Consider the following 21908-nt stretch of genomic DNA (forward strand, 5'->3'; position numbering starts at 1 on the left):
TGCCCCAAACACTCCTAGGCAGCCACCTGGGATGTACATTCATCAGCTTGGGCTGGGGCTGGGGTCAAGGCTGGGTGTGCTTCCAAGACATTCTTTGTGACAAAGATAATCCTATATTTGACTGAGGGTTTGACAAGCACAGACTTGATTAACTTGGCTGTTGCAGTGTTGTTAGAGGAACAGGACTGTACAAACAAGAATTCCCCGGTGGGTTTTTCAGAACTGACCCAACTACACTCCAGTGAGGCCAGAGACAGACCAGCAGCCATGCTTTTGTACATCCCTGTTTTTTTCCCCACAAAGTTCTTCAGAGCATTAGCAGGATGGTACCTCTAGGTAGCCTGCCCGAGAAGATGAAATTGAGGCTGGGAACAATTGTTGTCTCAGTACCCCTAAAAGTTTATCGTGGTCGCTGAACCGGTAAGGCAAAGCCTCAGAGCATCCCAAGATCTCCACAAAGCTCATCCCATTAGTTACGCCTGTCCCTACTGTCAGTCCTGTAAAATATAACCATTTCCCTTCTTTCAGGGCAAGTTTTAGTAAGTTCAGTCCAGAATTGCAATGCCCCATGTAACCCTGTGCAGAAAGCTGCAAAACTTCACTCTGAAAGTGTCGTTCTTGCTCCCAAATCTGTTCTTGACCTCTCTACATTTATTTTACGTGGGTGTGAAATTCTCTTTGACCTAATTACAATTCCCACTTGGCATTTCAGCGCTGGCAATTTAGATGTAGAGCTGCTGAACAAAAAGTGTGTCAGATGTGCTGTGGTCACCTCTGCCTTTCAGAGCGGAGACAAGCAGACAAGGGCTGCAGGCACTGAGATAATTTTACGTTTAAGCCAGTGTTTAATTCTCCTAATAGCCCCAAGATCGCAAGAGCTCAAAGCCTTACACCCAGGATTAGGCTTCTTGTTGCAGGGAAGGTAAAAGAACAACAGAGTCACTGAGAACTGTTCTTGAAAAACATTTATTTCTGTAATGGGTTTATAACGCTGACTCCCAAGCCCAAGTACAACAGTTTCCCCCTACACATAATTCTGGGGACAATTACCTTTGATGGAAAAAAAAAAGCCATACAAAGAAGCCCCCCCAAACAAACAGCTTGGTACCAAACAAACTGCTCAGGTTATCTCAGCCTCTGCTGTCGAATGTTTCATCCTGACTGGGACAGAGCTGCCCTGCTCCATCCCTCGGTCACGGCCGCAGGATGGTTCACTGCCTGAAGGCCCCAAATAACTGAAGATGTTGTGTTTAACTGCAAAAAAACAGGGGGACATGGGCAGAGAAGGCTGCTAGGGTTCAGCAGCTGCTATTTTTGCAGAGATCATTTAAAAAGAAAATCTATGCATTTCAGGTTCACCTCCTGAGCCCTGGTGTTAGGAAAGCCAAATACAAACCCAGAGACCAATGTACACAAAATAGTGAACAAGTGTCCAGACATTTCTAAGCCCCTCACTTTACTGTGCCATCATATCTCCAAAAAACAACAAAACCTCCACATTCGGATCATGTTGGATCTTATTTTTAAGAGGGAGGGGTAGAGATGCAGCACATAGCATAGCAACTGTCAAGCAATGTTTAAGGCAAATTTACTCCCATTTATTAAGAGTTGAAGAATTTTTTTGTTTGTTCACTTTGTTTTTTAAGCTGTTAGATAACATCTCAGCTGGACATCTAAGCTTAGACAATTTAATCAAAGTTTGAGTGAAGTCAACTCAAGTTGATCTGAGCCTAGAACAGCAAAAAAATATTATTCCCAAGAATATCAGTGAGACCAAATAAAAAAAAATTATACTAATCAATGTTCAGAACTCCCCCAAAGCTTTCTCGCCTCAGAGACCAGGTTGAGCCCAACTAAAACACACAGACATGCACGCATACGAAGAAGGACACAATGGCAAGCCTCTACGAACACAATGCTGAACAGGACCAAAGCAGAGCCAAGCCTGAATTCCACAGATGCGAGAACATGGACAAGAGTTATGAGTAAAAAAATGGGGGGGGAAAAAAACCCCAGGACCCCAGAGAGGGATGTTTCATGAGATGGAATGGAAAATAAAAGTCCACTGTATGCAAAGGAAGGGAGTTCTTAGGTGCACACACAGCAAGCTGGGGATTTCAGTTGCCTCATCTCTCAGTTGTGTTAGTTTGTTGTGCCTTTCCCCTCCCTTTGAGATCCAGGTGATGGTGCCAGGAGGTTCGTGCGTTTACTCAGTCTGTGCATCATAATTAGCCCCCCCTGCTTTCTTCAGCTCGTTCTTGATGTAATCTTCATCCAGCTCTTTGTGGTCACTGATCACAAATTCTTTGGCAAAGTTCTGTGAGAGATAAAGAAAAAGCCTGTTATAAAAGGGGATACTTGTCCAAGTACCTGAATAAAGAAGTGTTATCCAGCTTCCATGGCTGTATCAGCTGCATACCCTTCTCTGCTGTGGTAGGGATGACAAATAGAAAGCTGTGGATGAGACAGAAGACTAGTGATGGCAAAACCCAAGACTTAACCTGGAGAAATTTTATGCTTCTACTTCTACAGTCACCGGCTGCAAGACCCAATCCTGCCCTATGCAACAGCTCTTCCTAGCGATAAACGCACAGGCTAGGTTAGGTCAAGTTTCCTAAGTAGTTTGAAAGCTAAAAAGCTCAAAACTGTTGACCTTCTAACTGCCATAGACCCTCAGCATAATCTTCGGCAAGTCACTAATCCTGTCTGTGCCCTGGTTGTTTTTAGGAGCCCTTCTCCCAAAACAAGGAGAAAAGCGCTATGCTACAGTACCGTACCCCACCGGCTGATGGGAGGATGCTTCGATTAAAGATTGAGCAACATGCAGATGGTACCAGGAGCAAGTAAGTCTATTTCAGTACATTTACTGACTCCTCCTCTCAACTATCTAATACACATCATGGCCAAAACAAAGACTGCACCAGACAGGCTGCTGGTGTTTTTAATAGGCTCCACTATGCTCTGTGGTCTAATGATCCAAAGTGACCTTTAAGGACACGCTTTATTAATGCACTTGGGGCTGCAGGGCAGCTATCTAGCTGCTTGAATGCTCTTTGCAACTTATGGGAGCTGGGCAAGCCCTAGGCAGAATGCTGTGATATGAGGTTGTGAACAGAGAAAATCCTTCTCAGAACAGATCGCTGTGAAGGGGATCCCACGGTGCCTTTAGGGCACTTGTCACAGCAGTGTCACTGCAGTCAGGGATTTGTGCCTTTGTGGGGGCTGCCCCTCCTGCCTCCTAGCAAGGGTGGCATGCATGTGTGTGCAGACGTTTCAGCAAACATGCACATTTGCTTCTTGCTTTAGCATTTTCCTTCCCTTCCTAACCACAACCGAAAACACTGCCTGTGTCTTCCCCTTCCCCCCAGCCCACAGAGGTTTTAGACAGCATGAAAAACACAAGCGTCCATTGCACTCTGCAGGGCCAGGGACACACTGACGACAGGAAAAAATGAATTAAAATCCCAATGGCCCTGCTGCAATGTCTCAGGAAAGCTGCAGTGCCTGGCTCCCTGGGCAGCGAGTGCCCCAAAGGTGACGGAGGCTGCCTGGGAGAACGAGGCGATGCTTTGAGAGAGAAGCAGTCATCTGGTTCAGGTCTCCCCAGCACTGGAACAGCCCTGGCACAGCCGTGGAGGGGGGGTTCTAATTAGTTTCAGACTCTAAGCCATGGGAGAGCTCTTTATTTGGCAGCGTCTCAAGGGTCTCAGTTTGGGATCAGAGTCGGGTAAAGGGGGTGGTGGAAAAGGATTCAGCTTGGAAGAGCCTCAGCACCTCTTTCATGCGGTGGAAAAAATGAAAGGGGAGAGCAAAACAGCTCCCTCCCCCACGCCCGCCTCGCAGGCTGCGGCTGATCCTGTTTCACACTGTAGGAAATCCTCACTACCAAAGAGTTGCTTAGGGGGAAAAAGAAAAAAAAGCTTTTAGCAGCTACGAGAAGCCTTGTCTGCTCTGCTTTAGTTTATCAGCAGCTAGACAAAGTCTTAAGAAATAACAACTGCTTCCCGGCACCATTTTGCTCCACGCAACAATGGCTGGTTTTTCTGGTGTGAGGACAGACAGACATTATGTGACTTAGCAGAGTTCAGGAAAAATGGGAAAGAAATTGTTTATTTAGAGAAAAAAAACTATTTTTTTGAGATGGGAAATAAAACTGCCCAAAACATCAGATTTGGTCACGCTCACAAGTGTCCAGCTTCCAGATCTCCTGTGTGAGATCTCCGCAAAGCTCAGCTCTTGCTAAGGCCAAACAAAGGAGTTTCAGCTATTTGATGCTCACCAAGGTGTGCTGCATACATGACTTCTGAGCTGAGCATTTTCAGTTTCCTTCCTACATGTTAACAGGTTTAACAAATTTTCCTCAACTCAGGAAGCAGCTTACCCAGGACCACCCCACCAGTGCTAGTCTTTTCCCTGACTTTAGTGAGAACTGAGGCAGGCCCATAAAATCATTTCTGAGAGGGATTCCATGAAAAGTGTGTCTATTTTATAAATGCAGGGAGGATTTCCTTCAATGCCCAGTCTGCAGAATCCAGCTGATTCTGAATTTAAAACTGCAAGTGCACTCATGCATGAACAGAGGGGAACTAAATTATATGTACCACAAGGTAATTATAATTACTGAAATGTCTTCTCAACTAGACAGCTGTCTGGATGATTCCTGGGTGACGATGTGTGGGCACTAGCCACTATTTCATGTCAATGCCACCAAGACACCTTGTCAGGTTTGAACAATCTCACACTAGCAGTGGCCAGATGGGTTCTGTTCCCAGCCACTCTCAAATATCCTCTTAAATGCCTGGGCCACCTTTTGTGCCAGATTTGTACCCTCGGACTGCAATCTGGGGCACTGCTATTAATAACTCTTTGTTTTATTCCTTTCTGCTGGCAGGTGCTGTTGGGGGCTTCTTTGGTTCTTCACACTGGCTCTTACCCACCGCAATGTCTCATCAAGCCTGGCTCCAAAGGGAAAAGACACTTCAGGTGAGTTTGGTACCTGAGACTCCTGATTTCAATATCCTGCTTGACCCTTCTTCTGCCATAGCCTCCTTCATCACTCTGAATTCACTGTTTGAGCTCTTTGGGGTTGAGCTTTTGTTCAGGGTGCAAATCATAAGGTCAAGAAAGGCATGTAAGTATTTTAGAGACAGTTGAAACTGCCTCCTGTGCCATCAGGGCAGGAAGACAGGAGGGACTCTGGCTCTCAGACCAGGAGACTGAGCACTCATGATCACGAGCAGCTTCAGCTGAGGGCCATCTTACCCAGAGTTCACTCTTTTTTTGTCCCCACTGAAACTGCCAGAACGTAAAACTACTCCCAACTGATTTAACTGGGTTTGATGTTAGCTAGACCAGGCAGTGGTCCTTATTTGGCATGACTGTCATCTGCAATTACAAATAACTGATCGTAGCAAACTGGCTTCTGCAAAGCACCAGGAAAAATCCTAGTTTCAAGCAGCTAACAACAATGCCAACTGGCATCCAACTTCAGCCATATTTCTGCTTTGCCACCAGATTTTCTTTCTGCCCTTAAGAGACTGGGGTGGGGAAAGTCCCCGCTTTCTCTTCTCTCACACATAGGATATCTAATGCCTTCCAAGAGAATTGCAGCAGGTATAGCTGCCTAAGGCACAGTGCATAACTCTGATGCTTGGGCCCTTGGTTTGCTGGCATGTGTCTTCATTTTACATCCTCCGCTTCCTTTTCTTTTCTCCTCCCCCTATCCCCCAAGCTTTTTACAACTGCAGCAAGCCCTGCAAGTGAATTCTAGCCTTTGTATTCACCCCAGTCACCAGCAGCCTACAGATAACAAAAATAATGATGCCATTTATCTTATCAACTCTCACGACACAACAGTGACCACAGTTTCTTTGCTTTGCCTCTCAGATCATTGCACACACGTAAAAAGTAAGGTTTACTCATAGTTCTTCAGTATACCTATCCAGCACGTGCTTCATGTTGTGCCTGAGTAGCAGAGGGTCACAATTTTGCAATCCAATTCCCTGTGTCAACCTCCATGAGACACTACAGAGAGAAAGGGCCCCAGCCACGCAGGTCTGGTTGCAAAAACTGAGCCTGCATCTCTCCCTGGGAAACATGAAATTTGTGCAGCAAATTCTGTCCAGCCTTTCTCTTCCAGATGACTTTATGAGGGAAAAAATGGGGTGGAGCAGATTTTCTTCCTATTCCAGGCCCTGAATGTTTAGCATATGGGGCCATAAAATTTCCCTAAGCTGGCTAAGGGAAAATCTGTCTGGTGCAGATACTGTACCAAAAAGGTCTGCAGAGGCCCTTATAAATCCCAGCATGGGTAGGCCTGAAGCCAGAAGGAAAATCCTTGTATCGTGTACAGACACTTGGGTTCTTAGCAGCTAGGGACGATGCCAGGTAGTTAAGCAGCTTCTTGCTGTTTTTATTTACACTGGGGCTTGCAGCAGCCTCCACTGATGTTCAAAATCCTCAGTTCCGCTGTGCTTTAATGTCACCACTCCCATCCACTGGTGACCTTATTTTCAGTGCAGATGTAGTACAGAGGAGATGGCATCTCTCATGTTTCTTTTCCAGCACAGTATGAGTCCTAGACCTGGGGTCATGGGGCAGCAGGGACATGTCCTGGCTGCAGCAGAGGTATGTTCTAGCAGGGCTCCTCTGAGTGCAAGGAGAGCTATAGTGACAAGCGCCCGTAGCAATACAGTACCACTGCCCTCCACTCTGCTCTGGCTACACCAAACCTGGTCCTGCAATCAGCTGTCAGAGTCCAAGCTATCAGCAAAAACCCTCTCTTCAAATTTAGTCCTTGCCAATTTTGACACAGACCAGTTCCAGCTGCTGGGAGAAGCCAGCCCAAACCTCTGGCAAACTCATCTCTCAGCAGTGGGAACTGCATTTCAGTTGATCTGCAAATTCTTCCTATCTGTGCTGCATCCCACTGGAAAAGTCACTGGGCTGTGTGTCAGATGGGGGGTGATGAGAAGCTGCTTATTCTGCCCTGAGGAAGTTACTTATAAAGTTACCACCTTCCCTAGACTAGGACTAGGAGGTCTTGTAAATCCATATCCATTTGGTGTGGTCATTACAGTAAACCAGAATAGGAAAACCAGTAAAAAAGCACAACTCTGCTTGCCTTCCCAGCAGTTATCTCACCATCCTGAGAAAGACTGTCTCAGGGACACTGTGATATAGCCATTACCATACGAGTTTGATTTTCTGGCTGCCTCTAACAAAGCTCTTACACCATTTTCTGTTTAGGCCACTGTACTAATATGAGAAACCTAATGCACATACATGGAGTTATGTCCCTGACACCAGGGACAGTAACCCCATAAGTGGGTCCTCCTTCGTGAGGCACCAGCATCAGTGCAGTGAGGAATCCAGAGGAAAAGAGAAAGGTGAACAAAAAAAGATCTGGCCGTGAGCTCCCAAGCAGGAACCCAGTAAACTTGTTGACATCTCTAAAGCCAGGCAAATTCCTCACCAAAAGTAATAATGAATAAAATGCCACAAATATTTGCTCACAGAAACAGAGCTGTTTTACCCTGAATATGATTTAGGCAAATAATAGAGCACATGACTTTGTGGGGGCAGGAGTGCTGAGGAAAACAGAGAAGAGTCAAAATTTATGGAAAATAAGACAAACTGGCGAAGGTTGGACAGTCCCTTTGCTGAGACAGCCCTGCAGGGGAATTCAGCCCTGTCAGGAAAAAGACCTCCACGGTGCCTAATGAAGGGTTAAAATCTCCTGGTAGTAAATGCAGTCATGAAAGGCAACAAGTTCACAGAGAGGAAGCAACACTCAGAGGGAAACCAAGTCCTGTTTTCAGTTCTTCATCATTTACATCAAAACCGGACCACTTTAGCACCAGTTGCCACTCCCAGCCCCACAACCGTTGTGCCTGGGCTTGTCCTTACTCGAAGGAAAGCACCATAACATCATCCCTCTGCCTCTCCTCGAAGCGAACAGGGCCATTCACTGAAAGGCCTAACGCTCCTGTACTTAAAACCCAGAGCTGCCAGGTTTCACCTTGCAGGAATTTTTATGGCTGAACTGAATCTCACGCTGGCAGCCGTTCCTGGCCACGACAAGCAGCTTACAATAGTCTTGATTTCTGGGTTTAAGCTGACTGACCTGTTTCTCCTGGGCTCCTGGAATAAAGGAGGTCAGAACAACAGCCCTCAGAGCAGAGAGTCTCTGATGGATTTGTACTAAGGCTGAATGAGCTTGTGTGTATAAAGGAGATAAAAGGCAGAACCATCCTTACCGCCAGGGACATAAAACGTGAGTTCAAGACCAGCTGTGGATGATCTCGTTTTCAGCCAAGAAAAAATATGCCCAAAGCCCTTCCATTCAGTTGGTATCTACTGGCAGCTGGGTACAACTTTGGCATAACAACTAGTAGTGCACAGTGACCAAACTGCAGCTCTGCAGAGGGGACAAATGCTGTGGGGTCTGCTGCATGTACGGCTCACTGGAAGCATCTGCCAGCTCACCCACGTGCATGAGATAAGACACGTTACTGCTGATGACAAAATAAATGCAGCCTTGTAGTTTAAGTCATCCTGGCTTACTGTTTCATAAAGTTCCCTAGCTGTTAAGTTCAGATCATTCTGGAGCTAGGTTTAGACTGTACCCCAGAAATGACCTCCCAAACATCTTAAGCAACAGTCTGCAAAGCATGGGACATTGTGTGCTACTACCCTCCACCCCTAGGTCTGTCCTTGGCCTAGACAGAAGCTCAGTGGAGAAAAGATGGGATACGGCAACACCTTGCTCCCACGTCTCCATTTACACACATTAGTACTTAGCTATACCCCTAAGAAGATACACATAAATACCTGTTCCCCATCTTGGCCTTACTTCTAACCTGCTCTCAGCTTAGCTACTTGGACCAGGTCACAGGCTTGATCCAAGATTTCCAGCTGAGGTAAAGAGGAGAGGATGGAAAATAAATGGCTGTGAAAAAAAGCTACTGAATGTTCCTTAAATGCAAAATATGCTTTTCTACAATCCAAAATAAATACAATAAATGCAAAACCCATTTTCCAACAACATTAAAGAGGATAGTCCCAAATAAGCAAGAAGACCTGATTCTCAGCTAATATGGATCAGTAGAACTATGGCTATTTGGACAGATGAGAATGCATCCCTGTAATTTCAGTTATTACAGCTAAAAATCAATTGTCCTTGCTTTCTGAGAGATTTGCTGGCAACCTCCTCCACTGACTATCAGCATTGCTTCCCAGGCCACCTCCCTATAGATTTCACAGCACTTGCTTCCCTTTCCAAGGGAGGAATACAAAAGTGAGATCAACCCAGTTCCTCTCCTTGCTTTATAATATTTCATCCTTTTGTTCACAAGCCCATAATCTACTCTTCAACAGTTAATATCCCTTACATTTTCCTTATGGCAAGTGCTTCTAGGAGACCGTTAATAATCACCATGTGTGAACACTCTTTATTCTACAGATGCAACATGGTGGGTCTTGCTTGCTAGGCAGTATTCAAGCTGACTGCCTTTCACTTCTGAGTGTCTCAGCAGAAGAACAATGTTTATTGGCATTTGTTCAGCTTTGAGCAGAGCTCAACCAGAGCTCATCAATGCATCTACAACGTAGCAGAGAATATAACCCAGGCCTCCCCTCGCACTGGAGCTTTGGGCTGAAATAAAGAGCCACAGTTAGCTTCAAGTTTTACTGAGGGCTTCCCAGAATGAAGAGCTGTTGTTCTGGAATCCCAACCAATCACTGCTATAGATCACAAAATCAAAGCTATTACCTGCTGTACAAAAAGTTTCCTTGTGCCACACTTCCTTGGGATGTCACACAGGGTAAGTGCACCTATGAGCCGTGCACGCAACTAAAACTGCAGAGAGCCAAACTGCATCAACAGCCTAGATTCTCTTCAGGGTTTGTAAAGAAAAAAATTTCTACTTTAGGGTACTACTGATTCCAAATGATGAACCAACACTGAGTCAGATTTGTAGTTTATCATTACAGCAAACGACCAGCTATATTTTTCTATGTATAACTCACATCTAAATCAGAAGCAGTGGGTGACTGGGAATGTACTTGAAGGTCAAGAGAACTAGAAAGAGTGAAATAGCTCTGGGATAAATTCCCTCCACTAAATTTCAGTTGGACTTTCTTGTCCTCTTTTGTTTTGACGTTGTCTGCAAGGTTACATGCGTAAAAAGAAGAAAATAGTTCTGCTTTTATCCCACTCCACTCAGAGGGATTCAGTTGCACATGTAGAACTATTCAAAAGAGTTGTCAAGATAATTTCTTATGGAAAGGAGATCACCACTGACATTACATTCAGAAATGCTTTAGAGTGGGTTATAGACATGGTTAATCAATAGAAGTGTGTTAAGCACAAGTTGTATTGTTTTCATATTTTAGTACAGATTAATTGGAATAGGAAAGCTTTTAATAACAGCCAAGAACTGTTAATGTTCCACCAGATTATTAACTCATACAGACTACTAATCAAAGATGAAACAAGTGAAATTGCAAATTACAGGTAACAGACCTGAGGGACAGATCTTAGAACAGCATTCAGGAATGCTATTCAACTCAACACGAATAAATTGTCTAAACATATTTTTAAAAAGATCTTGGGCTTAGTGACTCTTCTATGAGTCATTCATTAGTACGCTATAATTCCATCTTCAGCTACAATTACACAGTTTCAGCTGCTTCACATGAACAGGTATTTGCTTTCCTGTCTCTCAGGTGTCATTATGGAAGTTTCTTTTCACAATAGACCCCTCTGCGTAGTTGTCACTTTGAAAGATTTAGTGCCAGTGCTTATCTTCTGGCAGGATATGAATTTATTATATTCTTCATGCTTCTTATCTAAATATAATCTTCTGTATCATCCAAACCACCAATGAATTGAGGTGGCCTTCATTCTCATCCTCTATACTGTCCTATTGGGAGATTTCTTTACATAGGCAAGAACGCAATTATTAAAGATTATTTTGATGGTCATCTTGTTCTCCAAGCACAGTAAGACCACTTCTCAGGCATTGGAGAGGTTTAGTTGAAAGAGCTAATCTTGCTTTAAATACTTCAGAGGAAGAAGGAAATGTGCTAAATGTTAGCATCTTCTCCATTAAAGTCAGCTCTTCTGCAGTTCTTTGCAGACTGAGCTTGGAGCCCAACAGAGCGAGCCTGGCTCAAAGTGCCTTGGGAGGCCTTGACAGAGTTAAATTATAAGCTCAGTTATTTGTTAGGGCAGACAAATTCAAGTGAAGCCCTTCCAAGGTGTGTGCTAAGCACATTTCTCTTCTTCCCTGATAGGCCCAAGGCCAAACAGAAGACTATTCAAATCTAGTTAGCTATTAAGAGCTGTTAGTTAATTGGTACTGATAGGGACTTCAGACTTTAGTTGATTAGGTCCACAAATTCATTGTGCAGAGACAAAAGGCCTCAAGAGAAGTTTAAACAAGGGCGTGGGGTTTTCTGTTTAATTTTACCTACTTAATACTACCTTGTTCTCTACCATTCAATATTATGTTATTTCCATATCAAGGAAGGAGACGGGAAACATCTTAATGGTGACAAGGAGAGGAGTGCATATATTCCCTCCTCATGAAATAGTTAAGACAGCTTTAAGCTCAAAGGTGCTTCTTTATGCCTGAGTGCTCAAAGGGCAAATGTTAAGTCTTTCTAGTAGGAAGACAGGCAATAGGAAACTGTCTTCTTTTTAAAGGATTAACTACTAAGTTGAAGGATGATCCAATCCTTCCCCCTCTCTCCCCTCCTGCTGCTGTTTGTAGAGCTAAAAGCGATGAGAACTGGCAGTTAGAAGCAGAAGGAAGAGGTTACCTGTACTACTTCTTTGACCAGAGTCTTGTCGGTCCCAGTTTTGGCTCTCTGCAGGCCACTGACATCCTCTCCAATCCAAGTGATGAGGGCAAACTTGACTCGCTTGCTCATGGCATCACCGGTGGTAAATCGGACAAAGCCAAACAATCGAACATCATCTGGAGAGACAAAGCAAAAAGGATAAAATGATTAAAAACAGAAACATCCCTGCCTTGTGATTTTCTGCGGTGAGACTATTGCTCTCAACTTAAAGACCAAGCCAAGGCACTGACCCGGTGTTATAATACCATCGCTCAGGATTAACAGGGCAATACAGAGGCTTTGCTCCTGTGCCCTTCGCTTGCACGGGGCACTTTGCCAGTGTCAGGTCTGCCTCTTCCTGGGGTGCTTGGAGTTACTGGGAGGAAACTGGCTGTGCCAGTCACTCCACCCCACCTTAGTGTGCTGCTAGTGAGTTTGGAAATGGCTAAAATACAGTCAACAGGCAGTTCAAGAGCACAGAGCTAACCCCAATTACACATTCAGCCAGATCATTCATCTGCAGGTCACTGGTCAAGAAGGGAAGAAAAGTGATTTCCCAGACTCTCTGTTTCTTACAGGATAGCAGGATTAGGGTCACATTTTATAACATATTCCAGAAACTGGCCATGGTGCAAATCTGATCCTTTCCTCTCCTCTTCAGCAACATTTCTGGCTCACTTGTAGTATGTAGTTTACAAGAAGGAGGAGGGAAGATGGAGCAAAAGAAAAATCTGCAATTACTTCCCCAGATGTGTTTTTCTACTCCTTCCAAAGCCCCATAGAGAAAGAACTTGGATTTTAGAACTGTTCCGATCTTTGTTTCACAGCTTGTTTCTGCTATAACGTGCCAGACTAGAGTTATTTAGTCTGGCCATATGTGTAAAAACCTTGTAGACTCCTTGTCTCGAAGAGTTCGTTCCTTCATTGCAGGGTGACTCACCAACTGAGGCAGTTGGACGCCCTCATGATCACAGGCACTCAGACAGCGTGTCATACCATCCACTCATATCCCCAGCCTCAGTGGCATGCACGATGCTGGAGCCTTCAACCAGGATTGTGCAGAAAAGCAGAGCAGATGGACAGTTGTGCAATCGTGGGATATAGCTAATCATAGCTCCTGCATCTGTTATAGGTCACTCAAGACCTTTTAAATGAAATAAGATGACTCAAAATAGAAGAACAAACTTGCTGTTTGAAAAGAATCATGTTAATCCCGGTTACGCTTGTTGTGACCAGTTCAACATGCTTTGTAGTTATTTGCTGTCTTGACTCCTGCCAGGTGAAAACTCAGGCTCCAGGTGTAGTAGTGTTTGCCAACATCCCCAACCTTGGAGCTGTTACAGCATGCTCCGTGAACCATCAGGACAGCCCCAGCAGCTCTGGGGACAGGGGAGAAGCAGCTCTGAAATGCTCATCCTCAGAAAATAAATCGCTAGAAATCAATGCAAAAAAAAAGTGGGATATTGTCTGAAAGCTGACAGATCTCAGAGCTTCTTTATCGCTTTGTTTTGCCAAAGTGTGAGTAAAGACAACTTCCCCTTGATACCAGATAAAATGTTTTTAAGTCTGGGAAAAACCCACCTATGCTTTCCCCGTTTTGTTCTCTATATACTTTTTTACTATTGACAGAAGACTACTGAGGAAGACTGGAAATGTATGTAGGGGTGTGTGTGAGCCAGTACAGTGTTTAAAACAAACTCCTCTGAAGGTTTCAAAATTGAAGCAAAGAGAAAGAGAGATCTTATTCAAAAGAAAAATCCAGATGGATCTTTGGAAGGAGAATAAGAGTCATGTATTGACAGCGCAGGCAAACAAAACTACTCTCTCAGATACCCTATTACTGGCAAGTACAAGAAACACATGGGAAGACTCCTGTTTCTGGCAGTAAATCCTCTTCCCAAGATTGATTGGAACCATAAATGAACCGACAGCCAGGAAATACCCAAGGTGAAGAGAGACAGTAAATCCCCTAACGTTCCTATTAACAGTTCTATGAAAAAACCTTGCTTTCCCAGATCTGACAGTAAAGGAGGCCACGCTCTGCTAAGAATTGTACTGTGGTTCCTATGGGAACACAGTGCTGGAAGGCGCTTTAATGTCATCAAGTCCTGGTCCCTCCTATACTGTAACCGTGTCACAGCCCTTCCCATGGACCCATCACTTTCCACCTTGAGTATGTAGGTTTTTCATGTTGTTCAGGCTCTGTTACAGAGCCTGAAGACTCCTTTGGAATATGCCCTTTTACAATAAAGATAATGCACAAATATAGTGAATGTGAAAAACTCCAAGCTTCTCTGCAGTGCTTTTTCACAGCAACATGGAAAGGAGGTTGAAGGAAGTGCAATTCCAGCAATTCCACGTGGGCTTTTGTCTATTAGATCACCTACTACTCAGTGACTATGAGAAACTCTTACTTTATCATGTTAAGTCCCAATAAGTTTACTTAGCAATTAAGGTGAGATGTGGGGCTCTGAGTCACCATCCTGGGCAGAATTTACCTGGGGCAGGTTTACCTGTGAGGGCTTGAAAGGTTCCACCCGAGCTGCGTGCTCTCTCCTCCTGCCTCCCCATGGAGGTTGTATCCCCACAGTAGGCAGAACTGGCTCTTCAGCTGCCACAATTTTCAGTCCAGTGTATTTAATATAAACCACCAATACGTGATGCTTTAACTTGATGTGCCAGTCTGTGAATTGCAGCAGCTGAGGAGCATTTCAGCAGCTGCAGATAAAGCCCAGAGGGAATGTGAACTGGAGCCCTTAGCAATTAACATGTCTCTTTTCCTAGAAGGGCAACAGGGACAGATGTGGAGGTTTTTAGCACTAGTTCAGCCTGGGTATGAGCCCCTCCAGCTGCAGGTCAAAACCCCTGAGCAGAAGTGCTTGAGTTTCACAATTAGTCAGAATGATGTTCAGAGTGATAACGGGATCAAACGCAAGTTCTTTTATACTCCCAGATTTCTTCTTTCACAGTTACCAGTTCTACCCTGGCAGATCTCCCTGCTGCACTGGAAGTTATCAGTGCCATTGGTACCAACACCCCTAGAAATCTCAAGGCATTAATATCCACCACTCCCCTCCCCTTTTCACACAAACCCACTTATAGTGGTTTAGGAATTTGCTGTGAGGGAGAGTAACAAATCATAGACAGCAGATTTCCTCTCAAAGAGGAATTTCCTCTTTGAGAGGAAATCCTGCCTAGCTCTATGCAGCCACCTTCCTAGTCACTAAGCCATGAATTTCAGGGCAGAGGGAAGCAAATAATAGATCTGGGTAGAACGGAAATAGCAGCTTTATTTGAGAAGGTCTCACAAATTACAAACAGCAGAAATTAACAACGTTAATTCCTAGTAATATCCCTACTCCTTTAACTACGGTTGTACAGCATGACAATAGGGCTGCACAAACAATGAAAAGCACAATGAATGCCTTAATGAGCATCACTTAGTATTTTTCTTCAACCCCTTTACTTATCAGTAGGCAGGATTTTCCAAAAACACTGATTAAGCTGCCCTTGGCTGTCATCAAATCTCAATGCCAAGCTGCAGAGATCTCCTTGATGGTATTCTCCTCCTTTTCATCCACTCAAACCCTCATGTTCAGCTGTACTAAAAAATTCCCCATTAGATTAAAATGCACTGACTCATCAGTAAAAGAGAATAGCTGCAGGAAAGAAATACACTGTCAAAAGCTTCACGGTTCTTAGTCTTATGGCTCTGAATGGCCAAGCCAGAGACGTGCCAAGATAAGGCCACGGCTCCAAGCTTCACCTGCCTGCTAAATCAAGGTCACATACAGCGAGGCAGCTGATGGAATGATCTGCTTTTGTGTTCTGTCCAACAACGAATTACTGACAGCGCAGGACAGGTTTCATGAGGATTTATTTTGTTTGTTTCAATTGGATTCATTTTAGATTAATTTGTCAATTTTCCACCTCTTCAGCCACCCCTGTAGTCGCATGGCTAGAAGTGCAGACAGAAAACCTTCCCTACCTCTTACCCCACTGTTTTTTGCCTCTTTAACCCTGCACTGAAGCCTGTATATCTGATGCAATGCTGCCTTGCACCATGCTGACATGTTCATTAAGTCGTCTAAGACGAATACAAAATGTTTGACCTCAGGACCATAACCACAGGGCATGCTGTGGCTGGGGCACCAAACCTTTTCCATGTAACCCGGGGTGGCTGACATGAGTACAGGGTACTCGGGACACAAGTGCATGGGAAGGATGACCCCACACTGACTTCTCTGGCTTTTCTCTGGTCCAGTGAAGCCACCAGCAGCGTTTCATCAGGATGAGTTGCTGCTACCCCAGTGACCGTGGTCCTGTAGTGGTTTCTCTCCTGACCTGGGTATATACTGGAGGGCAGAGCAGGAGGAAACGGGATCCAGCTAATCTTTGTTCCCCTTCCCTGAAGGAAGGAACGGTCGCGTTAGTTGGCCAGAAGTAAGGGCCAGGCAGGCCCCCAAACAAAGGGCACGTAGAAGATACAACGCTCTGCTTTACCTGCTCTTACGCCTAGCGCGGGATGGTAAAACGCTGACCCACGGCCATGCTACTTTAATTAAGCATCACAAAACTAAACCGAATGCAGAGAGTTACCATTTCAGTGCCAAACTTGACCTGATGAATTACTCCCACAAAAATGAATGAGAATATTCCCTAAAACAACCTCCTGTCCATTGCAAGGGCCAGTCTAAGCCACAGCTCCAGCTGGCAGCCAGGAGATGGCTGTCAAACACAGGCCACTTCAGCTGACCCTCCCGAGAGCACGGCTTCCACAGCAAGCAGGGAGGGCACAGGGCAGGGAAACGCTGCAAAGACAGTGTGAAATCCCCATATGCCACCCATGGCCCCAGGTCTTCCTTTAAATAGATATTAAGGGAAAGCAGGCAAGATGGACATTGAAGAGGAAAAACAAAAGCAGTAGGAGACTGATCTACAAAGCCCATTTTAGCAACTTAAGATGTGGACAAATACAGATAAGCACTTATCTCATTATATGTCCTCGTGCATTTTTACACATCTTTTCTACAACTTAAGGTGCCAACGTAATCTTGGTGCTCTCTCAACTCTCAGCTCCTAAATTTTATATGCAGGCCAGGCTTTACAGGACAATTGTCACAAGCCCAAAAGAGCTTGAATTTGTCTTAAGAGCTGACTCTATTTCTACTTTCTCCCTAATATTTTATGCCAACCAGAAATGATTTTATAGGGTATTTATTTCAGACCAAAGATTTTCCATCCTTCCTCGTGCTGAATGCACAGTGTGGTTTTAGTCTGATCTTTTCAGACACATGAATAACTATCCCATTTCATGCTGTCATTGCAATTACTTATCTGGAGTGGGGCTTTCCAAAGAAAAGCCTCATTATTTCTTTTGTTAGAGATCCATTGAAAAACAACTGTTCACATGTGGCATGGGAGGGAAACACAGTCTTCCGACCTCTCCATTACTTAATGGCAGAACAGACACTTTAAAAAATTGAAGTAAACCACAGACGGAGACAGTGCTCTGCTGCCTTCTAATACAGAAACTGAGGCAAGCTGTCCGGTGCAGCCAGGTATTACTGACACACACAAAATTTTATGCAGATGTTTTTGACAAGACTTTTAGTTCAGTATCTCAGCTGTATGTCATTCTGCTCTTCTCAGCAACAGCATCACCAGCCCAGTTATGAGACTTCGAAATTAAAAACAACAACAAAAAAAACCAAGAGCCTTCACATCCTTCCGTACAATAACCTTCAACTCTTATCTGTGTTTCTGACTTCAAATCCACCAGCTCAGCTGGTTTTCTAGAAGTGTACTGATGGCACGTACTCCTAAACACCAAATTAATGCTATGTCTGGATCCATGCCATCTGCAGAGGCAAGAGCTGTAGCTGTGAAGTAACATGGATCAAAAGCCTTGAATTAAGTCCTCGTTTAATGCAGAGGTAATCTGTGCTGTTAAGCTCAACCAAAACAGTCCTTAGCCAGAAGACACAGGGGGTGTCTACAGGGTGTGTTTAATGACCCTGACACAATTAATGTCCTCAACTTTGGTCTCCAGACTCTTTGGGTCAGACAAAGGCCAGTACAGTCACCTATGCTGGTCATTACGCAGGACTGCAAGAGGAAGTGCCACCAGTGGCCACCTCCTAATCGTATAAGGACTTAATTGTGCCAGTGGTTTAAACCAACCTCCTTGACTTTACTTTGGGATAGGCTGCACAAGGCAGAGGGGCTGCAGCAGCAGTTCCTGGCTCGGGGCATGGGCCTCACCGCCCCAGGAGCTCAGCAGCTCAGTGCGTTCCTTCACCGGCAGCCCACAGAGCGCTGCTGGGGGTTTACACAGAGCTGGTTTCTAACATGGTCTTTTTGAACTGCTGCTTCCATTAAAAGAAGCAATTTTAGTTTCTTGCTTTTCCTTTTGTCCTCAACCACTCTTGTTCCCCGAGGAGGTTTGCAGGATCAGGAATGGGCTGGGCCATGGTCTCCAAGCAAAGGGTTACGTATGGGGCAAAGAAAAAGCAAAAAAAACAGCCCTGCTACCAACAAGCCCCTCCAGCCCTTCCTAACCTCTGTCGTTGCGCAAGGCAGGATATCCATAAGAGGCAAACATCTTCCAAACTGGTACAAAAGACCTTCTTGGTCTCAGAGCCACATGCATTGGCACATACTGATGCCGCCTGCTCTGTAATTTAATGCCCTGGAGCGAAGCACTATGTACTGCATGCTGAAGGTGCTTTTAATAAGAAAGCAGGGGACACAGACGTTTGCCACTCAGAACAGCACTGAAATAGATGGTGGAGAAAGTAGAACAGAGCAAGCTCTGACAGAGGGGCTTGGTGACACTTTGCACGCTGAGGTTTTCAATTCCAGCTCCCGCTCTCACCTTCAACCACCAAATTATGCTCAGCTTCTACCAGAGGCAGCTGCAGTACTTTGTGGCTTTCAGGGCAGTGTTTTTCACAAAACAGGAATTCAAAACAAGGAAGGAAGTTTATTCTGATGCCAGTTTTTTAATCTTTTAATCACATTTTCCGAAGCTGTTTGCATTGATAGTAGCTCTTCTCCCCTCCAGCAAAACTGGAAAGAGCTGGGGTGTGGACCAGGAGGGAAGAGAGGTAGCAATAGGAAGGAATAATATTTAGCAGGTCTTCCCATCCCTTCCTACTCTTTTTTACTGACTTTGTTTCAGCAGAAATATTCCAACTCCACTTCATAGTACCATTTGGCACCTTTCTTCCAGGTGGGAAGGAAAGCTCTAACTTCACTGCTGGCACAAGCCTTGTTTTCTGACTACGTCTAGCGGTCCAGGCGAAGGGTTGCTGCACAGATGGAGGCACCAAAACTTGCATCTCTTGCTTCCCCAACTGCCGCACCATACCTCGAGGGTGGAGGAAGATCCTTTCCAGCACTTAGCCAAGCACTCGTACCTGAATTTGCCTAGTTCTTGAAGCCCCCAACAACTGTGCTCCAGAGGTAGGTTTGAGGCAGACCTTGCCTCTGCTCCACCAAGGAGCAGCCCCTACCAGGTGCATGGGAAGGAAGAGGGAAAAGGAGCAATTGAGTAGCTATAAGGGATTTAGCTCCACATTAAAGGCTAATAATAGGCAACAGCCCACCCCACAGATGCCCTTTATTTAACTCTTCCCTTGCCGTGCTTATGCCTAAAATATGCAAAATTTCCTTTTTGCTGTAGAAATGCTTCAGTATTGGGGCCAACCTGACACTTTGCTGGCATAAAACAAGGGTTTCCTTAAACTCTGTCTGTTTTAATATCCTGTTTATAGATAAGGGTTTGGCACATGGAAACGATGGTAAGAAAACAAAACTGGCCATATTCCAAAGTGCAATACGTGCCTCCATTAGTTGTTATAGGCATCCTACCCAGCCCACCCGGTGACTGCTCTCTGCCAAAGCCCCTCTGCCTGCTCAGCCACCCAACAGAGGTATTCCCTTTGCTACAGAAGGGAAGATAGGAACTGTTCTTGAGAGGGGGCCACTCCAGACAAAACATTAAAAATCAGTTCAGATAAAATAAGAGATCGACTCCTTAAAAACAAGGAGAGAAACTATATGAGGAAGGTTCCTCTGCAAGCCTCAGATGTCTGGAGACGCTCAGTTATCTTGGCCACAAGAGGAGACAGAGAACAGGGCACTCGGATACTGAAGCTGTTGACCGCCCAAGAAAACTACTGACCCTTTAGATAACGTGGGCATGAACTTCAGAAGTGCTGAGCCCTGGGTTTCCCCATAAGCCACAGAATTACTTTTTTCTTTATGTTGCCCATTAAGAAGAGTTGGGTGGGAAGGAGTTCTTGTGGTACAGGGTATCACTCTTCTGACATCAACTACAAGAGGATCCTTTTCAGTTTTGAGATTTTTCCCTGCAAAGGTCTCAAGAGCAGCTGAAAATTAGTAACTGTGTTAATCCTAGGAAGACCTCACTGCAAACATCGCAGCAGAGCAGTCTAAACCGTCTTGATTTAGTGGCTACTTCCCATGGGCTAAAACGTATTGTTCTCCTATGATATTTATTGACTGATAAATATCAGTCCAGTCCTGCCCTCATTTAAGTTACTGCAAGTCCTTCCCTCCAACTCAGTAAAATACAGCCAAGCCCTAGCACTCGACAGACCAATCTGGACAGGCACTGGCATTTCAACAGCTGTGGGGCTCTGAGTACAGTGCCCCTGGGACTCGCCCCACCTTGAGAGGGGAGAGACTGCTCTGTACACAATTCCTTCTCAGTACAGACACATAATTCTAAAAATACAGGTTATTTTGAAAAAAAATCAAAGCCTGCTTTTGTAAAACACATTAAAAGTTAAGATCAGATGAAGTTAAATATTCCTCAATTTATTTTCATTTTCCCCCAGCTTTGTTTCTCCTGTTAATGTTCTACAACCAACAGCTGAACAATCAACTGCCACGTTTAAACCTAGAGCCGCAACTGTTGCGGTTGGGCAACGCCACATATATGATTGTTTTCAGTGCTGTATTGTTCCTGTCGATCTTTGGCACAACCACTCTCTCCTCGGGTTTCATGTTCTTAAAAAAATCCGAGCAAGCCTCTTAACTGCAGTTACTTTAGCGCTATGAAGACAATTTACAGAAGAATTTTATTGCAAAATGATCTGTATGACTGCATCTTTTTAGCCACAAAAATTGAGTCTTTTTTTGCTTTGAAACTGCAGTGCTAAACAAGGAGACCGTTGCTAATCAAGCATCTTATCTTGCTTATAACCGAGAAGCAATGAAAAATTGTGCAAAGAGGGGAAAAAAACCCAAAGGACCTTAAGTCTAAGGGTGAAACAAAGGACCGGCTGGACTATGGACTTCAGGGAGTTGCACTCTGTGGCGGCTGGAAACCCGATCGTGCAGGACAGGGCAGACACGGAGAAGCAGCAGCACTAATTCCAGCTTCCCCAAGTTTTCTCCCATCCTCTCCCCCCTTGCACCGGGCAGCCAGAAACCCGGTAAGGTGCCAAAGCAATCAAGACGGAGCTTACCTGTGCACTTCCTTTTAAAGGTTTCATAGTCTACCCCTTGGTCTCCAGGGACGATGGTAGAGCCATTGTATTTAAAAGTCACCCTTTGGAAAGGGGAAAAGAGAAGGGGAATAATACATTTAACAGTCACCCTTTGGGATGGGGGAGAGGGAGAGGGAACGACACATTTAAGTCAGCCTTTGGGATGGGGGAGAGGGAGGGGGAACAATACATTTAACAGCCTTTAGGAAGGAAAAAGAGGAGATGGGGAAGAATATACTGCAAAAAGACATCCTTTAGGAAGGGGGGAAGAGGAATAAGGTCTATAAAAGTCACCCTTTCGGGAGGGGGGAGAGAAGAAGGGGAGTCACAGAGCACCGGTGCCTGTCCGGGAGATGCCGGGGGCCACCTACCAGTTCACCTCGGTGCCATCGTCCCTGACGAGGTTGTACGCCTCCCTGCACGCCTCCTTGTCGATTTTGGTGGCCATGGGGGCGGCCGGCCGCGCCGGGGAGGGGAGGGGGGGGGAAGCGCGGAGCGGCGCGGAGCTGGGGGGGTGCCGATACCGCCGCTGCTGCTGCC

General features: G+C 45.1%; 1 protein-coding gene and 1 long non-coding RNA gene across 2 annotated transcripts in view; one reads left to right on the forward strand and one right to left on the reverse strand.

Moving 5' to 3' along the window:
• Positions 1-4968, forward strand: part of LOC137669338 (uncharacterized) — a 39919-nt gene extending 34951 nt beyond the window's left edge. Inside the window, exons 2-3 of the long non-coding RNA XR_011049078.1 lie at positions 2728-2843; positions 4892-4968. This is a non-coding gene — a long non-coding RNA (uncharacterized lncRNA). The remainder of the gene's footprint in view (positions 1-2727; positions 2844-4891) is intronic.
• Positions 948-21858, reverse strand: COTL1 (coactosin like F-actin binding protein 1). Its single transcript, XM_068411387.1, has 4 exons — positions 21740-21858; positions 21348-21430; positions 11827-11984; positions 948-2317 (listed from the first exon to the last, which is right to left on the reverse strand). The coding sequence occupies exons 1-4, from the start codon at positions 21814-21816 to the stop codon at positions 2207-2209; spliced, it is 429 nt and encodes a 142-aa protein (XP_068267488.1). The 5' UTR covers positions 21817-21858; the 3' UTR covers positions 948-2206.
• Between the last annotated feature and the right edge of the window lie 50 nt (positions 21859-21908).

This window comes from Nyctibius grandis, chromosome 12 (assembly GCF_013368605.1).
Source record: "Nyctibius grandis isolate bNycGra1 chromosome 12, bNycGra1.pri, whole genome shotgun sequence".
Classification (NCBI taxonomy): Eukaryota; Metazoa; Chordata; class Aves; order Nyctibiiformes; family Nyctibiidae; genus Nyctibius; species Nyctibius grandis.

What these genes read in the sequence shown, in the direction of transcription:
- COTL1 (XM_068411387.1), bottom strand. Translation starts at nt 21,816, where the DNA reads ATGGCCACCAAAATCGACAAGGAGGCGTGCAGGGAGGCGTACAACCTC. An exon ending in CTTTAAAAGGAAGTGCACAG is followed by an intron (nt 11,985 to 21,347) that starts GTAAGCTCCGTC and finishes TTGTCTCTCCAG; the next exon opens with ATGATGTTCGATTGTTTGGC. An exon ending in TGGTCAAAGAAGTAGTACAG is followed by an intron (nt 2,318 to 11,826) that starts GTAACCTCTTCC and finishes TATCTCTCACAG; the next exon opens with AACTTTGCCAAAGAATTTGT.